Genomic DNA, 12,909 nt, shown 5'->3' with positions numbered 1-12,909 from the left:
GGGTGGCAGGTTAGAAGCCCAGCGCACTATTACTCAGACAGTAAACGTCTATCCTCTGCTCTGCACCTGTGTTATGTTTTCATGCTGACTGAGATGTATGTTCCTCTTTGAGGCCTAAATATCTGCTGTTTCCATGACTCAGAGCCTAAATTAGCAAAGCTGTCATCAACTCTGTGCCGACTCTCTTTGTAGTAAAAAAAAAAACCCACATTACTTCAAACGCACAATCTCTGAAGAGAATGCCAAGTGAACAGATGGTATTTAGGTTATTTATGCTGCAGAACTTTCAGACAAATGCTGAGTAAATAAAGTTCTTACAGTTTCCGGTTCCATCTCTGTAGTCACTAAAAAGAACAGAGAAGAATTTGTATCATTTGAAATCTTATGGAAAAAAAAAGTAGGATAGGGAGAAACTACAAAGATGTCACTGGACTGTAAATATGTAACAAGTTGTTTTGTGACATGTGTTGGTCCTAGACATTTGTTTTGATGAAGAAGAGGACGTAACGACATCAAGACAAAAATTCACCACATGAAAACAGAACGTGTTTATTTGAAGCACTTGTGATTGACTAAATGAAATGTGATGCAGGGAAGGCTGAAACTGTGACTTTTTCTGTCTCAAGAGAGTGTTAGAGAATATACATTACTGCCCCCTAGTGGACAACAATGCTGCTTTTCTTCCATTAGTAAAGTCTTGTCTTACTCTGATTCAGTTTCTTCAGTCAAGAGTTATTTCTTGGATAGAAACTTCATTTTGTTCCCTGCAGCAACATAAAAGCCATAAAAAAGATGCAGTTTGCAATGAGAGTGGTTCAAAGACAGTCATTTTTATTAAGCGTGTCTCATTGTAATACTTATCATGATCCTTACCCAAGCCTTTGAGAAACCTGTTCACCCTGCGATGTTCATTTTCACTGATGGAGTCCAGATACTCCTGCACTCTCACTTCAAACAGGCCTGACGAACAGAGGGAGGGATGATGAAGAGCTGGATTAGGCCTAAACACATAATTTTCCTCCTCATCCCGTACCTCTCAGAGCCTGTCTGTGGAGCTCCCGCTCATGGACGAACCAGCCAAACATCTGGGTCTCCATGAAGACCTCCAGGAAGCGGCGTACCGACTTGGAAGGGATGGCTTTACGAAAACTCTGATGCTGAAAGGAGGATGGGCCTGGGGAGGAGGATGAGGAGGAGTAGCCATCTTCCCGTTCACCAGTGATAAACAGAGGATAGTGGCCCACCAGCTCCACAAAGAAACGAACAAATGCTTCGGATACGACGGTGCTTAGATGACTGGATTCTGAAAACAGAAAAGTAATAGAAAACATGTTTGCTGTCAAACCACAATAGAGGGAATTAAGAATAAAAGTATTTAAAAAAAGACATTTTCTCATCTTGTCTATCGTCAGTTGATAGGACTCTATGGACACTTCACCAACCTGTTAAAAAATGTTACTTAAAAAAAACACTACCCTCTCTAAAAATGTCAAATCAGCTCATTACGCAAAATGTTCAAAGACAGTGGCATCTTTAAAGACTAACTAAACCCCAAGGTTTTGGCTGACGTGAGTCTAGGCTCAGAGAACAATCTATGCTATGCTAACTACCTACGTAATACTTACTGTACCTTTCTATTCACAATTATCACAATCCAACCCACTTGCCACAGATTGTAGAGCCCACAGCTGTTAGTTATTATAGGAGGGGCGGGGCCAACAGTTGTGGTTTGTGATGTAAAAAGACACCCAAACGTAATAAACTACCATTCTCAAAAAAATGAGACTGTAATAGCTGGGTTTTAACACACAGAAGACAATCACTCTTAGGTTTTTACAACAAAATGTGCCAAATTGAAATCCTTTGACTAAAATGTCAAAAGTTGGACAAGAATCAATCAAAAACACTACTTCATACCCAAATACTTTGGTTAGGGGTTTAGTTACTCGTTACACATTGCAATTTGTATTCAGTCTTCAAGATGACCAATTATTTGAGACTTTGTCTTAAAAATCCAGTATTTACGTGCTTAAGGTAAACTCACCACTGATTGTATCAGCTCCTCTCTCATTTGCAAGTTCTCTTCTCCGCTCCAGAATGTTCTCTAGGGCTGATTGGAGCTTCGATGGCAAAATAGAGTCTTCATCATCCAACTATAGAGATAGGAGGAATAAGATCGTATTGAAGCAGACTTAAACAAACAGACAAACCAACTCAAAAGAGTTTACGTACCTGTTTGAGAAATCGATTGTTTCCCAAATCCACAACTAGAACCTGAGCATAGAAAAGTTTGGTCAATGGAAATCTTTAGATAGCAGCTTAAGTTTAAGTATCTGTTTTCCTTCTGACCTCCTCCAAAGGCAGCTCAGTAAGCTGGGACAGGGAGCTGGAGAGTAGGCCAACTATGAAGGGGGTCGGAGTGCAGACAATATCCAGCATCGCAGAGGGTAGCACCGGGATGTACGTGTGCTGCCATACGAAGGGGTAAAGCAATGCCACGACTGCATGGCAGCACTGGGAGAGAGTACTGCAAGAAACAAGTTTATCTACATGTGCTGTAATATTTGGCTAAAAAAAAAAAACAGAACATCAAATTGTTACATGAACGTCCTTGTTTCTGCCACAGAGAGGTGCTACAGTTTAGATACAAGCTGAACCGTCAATTCTCCCTAAACCACCAACATTTCCCACATCCTTCTTTAAATGACATCACTCGACTTATCATTCCTGTCCTCAACTACTGTGACCACTCTGTTCTACTCCCACAGGCTTTCTTCAGCAGAACAAACAAACTTTCCCCAGCACAAAAAAACAACCAAACACTATGTCCCCAAAATATCTCTGTGGCATGTTTCCTCAATAAAATTGAGGATGTATTAAAAAAAATTGCAAGCCTCTACTACACATTAACCCTATAATTGTGTTTAAACATAATATTTTCCATCCTGCATTAATGGCAGAGGAAAGAAAGAGTTGACTTATAACCAGAGGTTGTAGACTTTTGCACACTAATGCATAGGTTTTCGCACCCAATGACCTCAAAGAGAATAAGCAGCTGTTGAAAGGTAGATGAATGTGTTTAGCTTCACTGAAGAGACCAACCTGAGCTTGTCAGCAGTAAAGATGACCCGCCTCTCCAGGAGCAAAGAGCTGAAAACCCCGAGGAGCAGTCGCAGACTCAAACACGAGAACAAACACTCAAAGTTCACATGCTCCAGGCGTGAATCTGAGGGTCGGCAGAGCTCCATCACCTTCGACGTGAACGCACAAAAGATTAGCATTATGTCCTAAGATGAGAAACAAATTATTTGGTGGATGCGATTATTTCCTGATTGTCAGGGTTAGGGGTCATGTCTCAAAAACAAGCTTGTTCTAGGGTAGGTGAAGAGACAGTTGTTCTGTAAGGACATTTTGATTTTAAAAATTCTATAATCAAAACTAATTTAGAGCAAATAAACATTCAAAAGATTGAGTAGTTGATCATTTTTAAAAGAAACAAGCTGTGTTTTGTTTGTTTTGCCCTTATTGTGACATTGTTGTTCCTTTGCGTTGACGTTGCTTGCCATATAGTCTCATCTTGTCTTGCCTTGCTTTGCCTCATTTTCTCTTGACTTGGCGTAGTTTGTCTTGCCAACTCTTGCCATGCCATGTTATGTGTTCTCCTGCCATGTTTGTACTATCTTTATACTTGGAATGTCTGGTTCTGCCTTTGCCTTGTGAGGCTTTGTTTGACTTGTCTTTCCTCACCCTGGTTTGTCCATTTGTCAGATTTGCTTTGTCTTAATTGCTTTTTTCACATAGATTTTACCTTTCTTGTCCTGTTTTGCATTTTGTTTTCTTCAATAGTCTTGTCTTACTTTTCCGTATGTTGCCTTATTCCATTGTGTCTAGTTTGATGCCGTCTTAACTTTCTTTGTTCTTCTTCTATCTTGCCTTGTTATTTATGTCCTATCCTTAGTTTAGTTTGTCTTGTTTTCCCTGGTGTCTTGCCTCGTTTCTTCTCATTTTCCTTTGCATCAGTTTGTCTTTCCTTGGTTTTTTTTCTTGCCTCATCTTACCATGCATTTATATCTGATCCCCCCTTGTCTCATTTTGTTTTGTGTTTGTCTCACTTTAGTTGTGCTCACCTCAGTGCCTGAGCCAGGAAGAAATGTTTTGATGTTGATTGTTCTGCCTGGAGCCGGAAACTGGGCTTCCATGATTGCCCTCATGAAGGGTTGGACGAGGGCTGGAGATAGAGCCCTCCGCCTCTCTACCTCATCCAACACCTTTTTACACACAAATAAACACACGTCACTTTAAGGTTTTGAGTACTTGTTCATGTAACCATAAAAGGTAATAATATCACTACAGATATTATGAAAAGGAACATTTTACCTTTGAGAAGAGGTTGAAACAACCAAGGTGGCTAACAATACAATAGACTTCTGGCAGTCGTTTGCCTTTCCCACTGGGCTAAGAGAAAGATTAAAAATTGTAAATGATAAATGCAAAAACATGACAACTATTAGAATTTGAAACATAAAACAGCAACCTGAAACACAATAATGCTCACTACCTGCAACACATTCACCCTTATACATGGTATTAAATGCATAAAGAGAAACACATGCACACCCACGTATACACACAGTTCCCAGTCTTACACACTTCCGCCTTCCCCTGAGATGGACTGTTTTCCCACAGGCTCCTCGACAATTTTGGCACGCTTATTTATTCAGCCGCCAGTGAGGTATTCAGTCATTTCCTGTTCAGTAACAGCTCTCCTATTTATTCTACACATTTCTATTTACCAGTAAACGCCGACAGTATCCGAATCTCCTGCTTCCATCTTCCCCAGTCAAAACAAAAGAAAACATCTCACTAAACAAAAAGAAGAAATAAATTAAATGTATTCATTATTTATTTATTGTGCTCTTAATAAGTGTATATCCTCACCTTGGGTAGGTCTCCACCGGCTTCCAGTCTTTGGCATCTGGGAAACAGAACTGAGGGATAATCCTCAGCTGATCTTCTGTCTCCCTCATGAATTTAAAGCCTCTCTCCAGCTGCATTGAATCAAAAAGAAAACATCTCCATAACCTAAATTTCCGTCAGATTGTCTTACATAGCAAAGTGTTTTTCCTTGAAAATGCGTTCCTTAGTTAAGTTTAACTAAATATATAATTAATTTGACCAGTATCAAAACAAGTGTTCGAACAACATTGAAAAGTTTTTGTATGTCAACTTGTGGAGTAAAACTATGGAACAGAATGAGTGTGAACTAAAACAAGGTTCAAACATAATTTAGTTTAAAAAAAAGTATAAAGAAATTATTTTCACAAGGTAAAGGAATGAAGAAGGGCTTTACTAATCACAAGTTGTTGTTTTCTGTTTTGAGTAATACTGATTAGCTAACGACTATTTGTGAATAATCCTTTAAATTGAGAGGTTTAAGTGTTTGTGGGTCGAATTAATGCTTTATTCTGGAGTTGTAATTCATCATTTTTCATTTTTATTTTTAGTTTTTCAAACCATTGTTCTCTTGTCACTTTTACATGTTCAAAATAGACATCAATCGATCAACTTACCTTTTGAAGAGATGGTAATCAATTTTAATGTAATGTTTCTTTTAAAATCAACTCCTTTATTTGTGTATGTAGGATAAACTGGTCTTTTAACATGAAAATAATTTATCACAAAATGCCTCAAAGGTTTGTCCAAAATCTTCCCCATCCTCTTACTTTTGGAGGAAACTGCTGCGTGACCTCTGGCAGATAGTGGGCGCCAGTTTTTGACCTCTGTAGCGACACAACCAGGAAGTATTCAAAAAGTTTACGCTGGTGAAGTTCTTGGGCCAGAGAGATCTTCCTGTTGTTGGCACCATTTAAACGGGCCTGATTCTGGTTTGGTCGACTCAGTATGGATTTAACCGTGGAAAGACGTTGGTGGTGAGCTAAAAATATAATTAAACGATTAGTTAGAGGATTACGGATGACAGAGTTAAATGTGACAATGGGTTAAAGAAAAAAACGTCAACCTTTTGCTCTTTCTTCAAACTCACTCTCAGAGTCAGTGTTGTCATCAGTTACTATGAATATAAGCACAAAATTAACATGAAACCAACTTTTGAATGAAAGTTTACTTGTTAAGCTTTGTTTCAGGATCTTTACCTCTCCCTGAACTTGTCTCAGCATAACGATAGAGCCCCCTGAAATGTTTCTTCCTGTATGGAGTCTCAAAAATGCTGTTGATCCTCAGAACAACCTGTTAAAACAGTTAGTTTGTCTTTGTCTGTGACATTTTTTGCACTGTAACACATGTATTAAGACACGGACCGTTGGGATCCTTCGGCAGGTGCGGCTGTAAGGGTCCCCAGAGATCCAGGAGGTTTGATCAGGCCGTGATGGGGTGGACGGAGGGCTGAGCTGGATCGGAGGGGAAACACCCCCACCACTGGGGCTGTGTGTCTGCTGGTTAGCTCTCCGCAGGTCTAAGAGTTTGAAGCTTCTACCAGAATTCTGTCTAAAGAAACCTGTTTGTGAGCCCTAAGGACAAAAATAACAAATACATTTGTATTCTTACCGGAAATATTTTGTGTATCGCTAGTTCGTACAATTGTATATTAACCTTGGATGTGTCAGCACCCGGAGAGGAGGGCAAAGACTGTTGGGAGCTCAGACTCTCCAGCTCTACGTCCTCATAGGGGTTCTCCTTGAATGGGTCTGCAGGAACACCAGAACATGTTCGGTTTAGAGATGGGCGATATTATCGTCCGACTTTAGAAACACACCAAATGACAGAAAAATACAAAGGACAACTAAAATAAACATAAAATGACTCGAAAAACATGAAAACAACAAACAAAAATACATACAAAATGACTGAAAAAACAAAAGAAAAACACAATAAATGACAAAAGAAAAAATATATATATATACATGAGTCGAGTCTATTTAAAATGAAAAATAACCCTAAACAACAAAAACACACAAAATGACCAAAAAAAGAAAATATATATATATATATTATTTAAAATGACAAAAAATACACAAAACGCCAAAAATGAACAACAAAAACAGACAAGATTAGAGAAAAAGATCTTTAAAATAACACCAGCAAAAGCATACAAAATGACGTTCTTTCCTGTATTAATGCTCAGATTGGTCAATATTCTACATGTGAAAGTGCCCCCCCCCAACCCCCTCAGTAATAAAAGTTAATGATCTCTGTTCTAAATTGTGTTTGTTGCCTGTTAGAATAACGACAGATGTTCTTTCATGAGTCAGCCCACCTGCAGTCAAACTACCCACATCCTCAGTTGGACAGATGTTTTGGAGCCAATTGGCTAGTGTCACATCAAAAGAGTGACTTGGCTTTTTCCCCCATTGGTTTGGTGTCTTCTGCCTCAAAGCACAATGTAAAATGACTCAAGCTTCTGGCTTTCAAACTTTGTAAGCTTCTGTATCGTTTTATGTGGGGTTTTTTTTATGTATCTTTAAATAAAGATTCCTGTAAACAAATTCCTTTTCAATGTCTCTTGTTAAGATCTATAAATCATTCTCTCTCCTGACTTTATAGTCTGTGGGGGTTTCGCAACAGTTCCAATACATTGGAACTGGGCCTATATCGGTTTTGGCTGATACCAGTGGGCCATTTACCGTCTTCAGTTCAAATACATTGTAAGTAAAGTTGGGCGATATCATTGGCCAACAATATTATCAACTGAGATTTTCCATGAAATATATTGGTTGACATTGGTATTGGTTTTGACACCGATAATTAAAACCTGACTTGTGTTGTTGTTTGAGACAACACGTTAAAAACCAACATGGCACTTGTTTTCCCTTACTAAGGTTGAGTAAGTATTCTTATTTTGCACAGATGATGTTTGATTGTGGGATAAACCCAGTGGGGAATCACATTAAAAGTAGCCTTAAACAATCCATGGCGATATTGTTACGTGACCTAAAATTAGGTTGGAGGAGAGGGTCTATATATATATATATATATACTGTATATTGGTATCGGAAATTGGAAACTTAGTATCGGACAATATCAGCATGTCGGATATTGGCAAAAAGCAAATCTCAACATCCCTGATTGAAAAGATAATCCATGTCTTACTTAAGCTTAATATCACACATTTAGAAATAATGAATCAGGAAGTGATAGATCAGGAGTCTGACCCTGGATGTCTTCATAGTGATGTTCTTGAGACTGTGTGCGAGTGATGAGCAGTCTGTTTGACTCAGCCAGGTCTTCATACTCAAACGATCTCCTTCAGTTTTAAACACAAAGGCAGACATATTGACTACATGCATTTGTTTTAAGAGCATTTAGAGTTTCTCTGTGAATGCTGAGGCTTTTCTTTACCTTTTAAAGTTGTCTCCTACTCTCTCACCCTTTGATCTCCCATAAACCCCAGATGGAGGTTTTAAAGAAGTGTTGGAAGATGTGGAGGGCAGTGGAGGGAGGTTCCTTTGTCCTCTCCCTAGCCTCTGACTTTTTGAAAAGAAAGCTGGATGTTGGAAGGTGCGTCGGGGTTTGGGGACCGGGTTGATGGGAGCTGTTCCTGGCTCTGTGTACGCGTTCTCCAGATGCCTAGTCCACTCTTTGGTCCCACATGACGATGACACATTGCTTTGACCCATGGTGTCAGACTCCTGCTTCCTCATCTCCACATGCTTGTCTTTATTTGGTGGGCTGAAGTAGTTTCCCAGTTCTTGGGATTGTCGTCCATAGTTTTCACCCATAGCTTCCAGCTTTTTGAAGAGAGTGAACACAGCTTTCTTTTCTTGGCTTTGTTGTGTTGTTGTTCTTCTCTCAATACTTTTTCGGAGCGTTCCAACTTTCTGATTGTTTGTCATTGAAGGCGAACACAATCTAATCTCTTCAACATTCTCTTTCTCATTGTCTTGGTTTTGTATGCAGTCTACAACTTTTCTACTATTCTTCTCCCCATGGCTAATACTTTGCTCTACCCTACTTGTACTTCCTTCTCGTTCTTTCACTGGTTCATTGAGTAAACATGGCCGGTTTTCGGTAGGCTTGCCTTTGCTCTTACTAAGTGATTCAGATGTTTTTTCATTTGCACATTGTCTTAAACTGTCTGAGGTAGAGGGGGAAGATGTCGGCTCTTTGCCTTCCCATAGAGAAATCTTCTCCTTGATTTTGCTTCCGCTGGACCTGACCAGCTTGGTTCCAACTGTGACGCTGCTGTCATTGCTATGACGGTCAATATTTAGCAGTCTGTGAGCCATCACCGATGCTTTGTTCTTGTTGGTACTCAGGTTTTCCAAAGGGACGAAGGGGAGCTTTAGCCCTTTTTCTTTTGATTTAAAGGGACTCTGCTTCTGGAGGTCGCTCTTCTTTTTCCTGAAAACACATAAAACACTTTCATAAAACTATACAAATAATTACAAGTACAAGTATTAGAATTTTTTTTTTTTTTTACTAGATTTAGTTTACTTTACTGAATGATTCCCAATTGTCCATTGCAAGGCAGGTTGTTCCCTAAATACAACACGAGTCAATTTTAAATTGAAATTCATTTCAGCTTCTTTGAAACTTGATGGAAAAAGGAAATTTTGTTTTCAAGCTGTTTGTGATATTGCTTGTCTGAAATAAATAAATGGTTTTAAAAGACTTTTACAAAGCCAAAGACTACGATTAGCTGAATTTTGTATTTAAACTTTGATTGACCTGAGAAATTAAATTAACAAGTTGGAAAATTAATCATTTCACAAAATCTCATCAAAAAAATTCAGACTTCATTCAACACTACTATGTCTCAGTTTGCATATAGATTAAAACTTGGAGACTATTGACGGACTAGACATTTTTGGAAAGAGGACTTTTTTCCTTAATTCAATTTTTAAAATTTAAGAAATTACATTTTAATATTGGTTTAAAAAAATAATAAGTATTGTCTAAAGAACTGAAACTTTTCATGGTCAGCGGGCCTTAGATTGGACACCCCTGTTGTAGTTTCCTGTGAGCGGACTGAGAACACTGGGGGGACATTCTGTCTTTTCATGGCCACAGTGGGAAAATCATGCTTTGAGTAACTGCCAGAGAAGAAGTCCATGACAAGCCTCTTCTTCTCATCAGCATTGCCAAATAAACACATAGTTGGACTGCGGCCCATTCCATCCAACTGTTGTCTTTTTAATAAATAAACAGGGGAAATCGGAAACCGTTGGATGACGGACCTTTCTGACTTTAGCTTAATGGATTTGATGACTGAAAGGCAGCTTCGGCCTTTATTTTTCTTTGAGCACAAGAGAAACTTGAGAGATTTAAATCTTTTCTTTTTAAATCAGACACTGATGAACCAGCTTTGATACAAACCTGTTTACAGTCGCATAAATGCACTCTGGCTCTGTTCTCATTCTCCTAGTGGCCTCCATGATGAGTGGACACCTGATTGAGAGACAAACAAACATTGGCAGTCACTGGCTCCACTCATGGCTTCATTTTAGAAGTTGTTACTGAAGTTTTTTAACCAGTTATCTTTCCATACTGTTGTCACAGTTCTGATTGTCCAGGAAATAAGCCTGGATAATGCCCTGTACTCAATAGTTGACTCACATTTCTGCATTGTGAGACTTAGAAAACTAAATCTCCTCCATTTATCTTGTCTGTCCTTCAGTTCATTGTTGCTTGTTTCTTTTGCTGCAGCTTAATTTTTTACTGAAAACTGATGTTTGACCCCGCCGGGTGCTGGAATGGCTCCACTTATCCCACAAACTTGCACATTTCAGAGGATGTTCCCAAGGTCAATGTCCTCTCACATTGAAATTTTCCAGAGAGCTTGATCCGAACGGACAGTGTGATCAAGAAATGTTAAGCAAATTTGGACATGTTAAAGTTGCCAAAATGATGAAATTCATTGCAACAAGTTAAAGAGAAAATAGCTGCAGCTTCTTTATTACTGTAGTTATTACACAAATGTTGTAAAGTGCATGCATGCACCTGTTGAAGAATGAATGAATAAATGAAGGAAGGGATTTAGCATTCATTCTGCTGCATTTATTTATTTTTGATTCTCAATCCTCACTATTCTCCATCGCACTGCTGAAACAACACCATCATGCCTGTTTCTTACCTCCCACCATCGCACAGTTTCCACGTGTCCATCAGGAAAACGAGCACAGATTACATCCAGTGAAGTAGTGACAGTATCCATTGTAAAAACCTCCAAACCCCTGTGGTGTGTTGTCTGCATAATCAGGCTAAATGGCTCCATGTCAAATTTCAAAGCTCATTCAGATGTTCGATCCAGTACAGAGTTCACGTCAAACTCCACATATTAAGCTATTCTCTGTGCTGCCTCTTCTTCAATCTCACTCTCTTCACATCCTGGATGGGAACCTCCCTCTCTTTTTCTTTCTCATGTTGTCTCTCCTCATAAATGAAATAGATTGTGGTTTGTTGCAGTATAATGTGGAATTCTTCTTTTAATAAGCACTGGCACTATAGAAACATCACCGTTTTTTTGTTTTTTTTTTTCTTTGGTACATACGCTCCTGTACAAAAACTGTTGTTCACATTACAACTGTCTCTGAGCTGCAGTTGTTCATGCAGCTGTGGAATGCAGGAGACCACTCATTCATAATTTTGTTATTTGTATTTAATTGAGAAATTTGAACATCCCCAAGCAGTGGGTGCACGTACATGTGGAGTTATTTGGTATCTTCATATTTTGAGCAATTATTAGATATCCATATCTCTAATTAAGACATTTGCATTAGATTGTACTGGTAACTGATGTATTAATACAGTTGTCGCCACCTCAGCAAAAGTAAATGTAATAGTAAAGTACATTTCTACTTTAACTGTAATTTGTACACCAGTTGATTAACACAACCTTTACAAAATGTCAAAGGTGAAAGTAATGGATTACAAGTACTCATGTTACTATAATTTAGTTGCTTTTATAGATATTTTTACTTTTTAGGCCGGGCTACCGGACTCAAAACACCACTCACTTTGTTCTTGTTGTTGTGTCTGTTATTCGTGAACGGATCAGGCTGAAATTTGGTAAGTATAATCTATGGATGTGAACGCATCAACGCTCGGAGCCCGATTTTTGATTCAGGGCCCAGGGGGGCTCCAAGGGGCCCAAAAAGAAGAAAAAAAAGAAAGTCGATTTCTCATTTATTTGCGAGCTAAATATTACGGTTTTTGGTACCGAATTATTGGCACATACCAATATATAAATAGGGCCCATTACCCCGTACATGTCACGGGGGCGCCAGGGGGACCCCAGGGGCCCTATTTTTCAAATAACTACTGATTTCAAACTTTATGGCAACTTAGTCGTGTGATATATCGTTTCAAAGGCAATTCAACGTAGAATATGATTACGCCTCGCATAATTCAATTAGGGGCCCGGGGGCCCACCCCCCTTTTTTAGGCAATTTCCATTAGAGTCATTTTCTCATTTAGTTGTGAGTCAAATATTGCAACAGTTGGTACAGAATCATTGACACATACCAATATATGAATGTGGCCCATTACTCCATATGTGCCACGGGGCCTTTCCAGTGATTTCTAAATTTATCGGAACATAGTCGGGTGATGTATTGTGTAAAAAGCAATTCAACGTAGATTACGATTTTACGTTGCACAATTTCATTTGTTTTACTTTGTGGAACCGAGTCATTTCACTGAATTCTCAGAACGTGGTACGTGCTATTTGGTGCGGAGACGTTTCCGTGGGCCCGGCCATAGTTCATCAGAACTTGTTTGAGTATATTTCTAAATCAGTAATTTTACTTGTGCTTAAGTACCTTTTAAAAGAAGTAAAGTCATTTGTTACATTTCTACACCCAACCGTTACTGAGTAAATTATTACTTTTTTGTTTTAAAATGATCAACGGACATTGTGAAGCTACAAAAAATAAAAAAGACCAGAAAACAATC

At 38.8% G+C, this 12,909-nt stretch overlaps 1 protein-coding gene across 1 annotated transcript; it reads right to left on the bottom strand.

The window, feature by feature from the left end:
* Positions 1-255: 255 nt before the first annotated feature.
* LOC114465840 (DENN domain-containing protein 2A-like) lies at positions 256-11,377 on the bottom strand. Its single transcript, XM_028451110.1, has 20 exons — positions 11,090-11,377; positions 10,333-10,404; positions 8,356-9,357; positions 8,169-8,260; positions 6,610-6,704; positions 6,318-6,527; positions 6,153-6,246; positions 6,020-6,070; positions 5,724-5,935; positions 4,939-5,048; positions 4,794-4,863; positions 4,378-4,455; positions 4,128-4,268; positions 3,103-3,251; positions 2,350-2,527; positions 2,233-2,274; positions 2,045-2,153; positions 1,034-1,303; positions 874-960; positions 256-764 (listed from the first exon to the last, which is right to left on the bottom strand). The coding sequence occupies exons 1-20, from the start codon at positions 11,119-11,121 to the stop codon at positions 733-735; spliced, it is 3,126 nt and encodes a 1,041-aa protein (XP_028306911.1). The 5' UTR covers positions 11,122-11,377; the 3' UTR covers positions 256-732.
* Positions 11,378-12,909: the final 1,532 nt, after the last annotated feature.

Source organism: Gouania willdenowi, chromosome 6, assembly GCF_900634775.1.
Source record: "Gouania willdenowi chromosome 6, fGouWil2.1, whole genome shotgun sequence".
Classification (NCBI taxonomy): domain Eukaryota; kingdom Metazoa; phylum Chordata; class Actinopteri; order Blenniiformes; family Gobiesocidae; genus Gouania; species Gouania willdenowi.
This window is presented reverse-complemented; position numbering and strand designations above follow the sequence as displayed.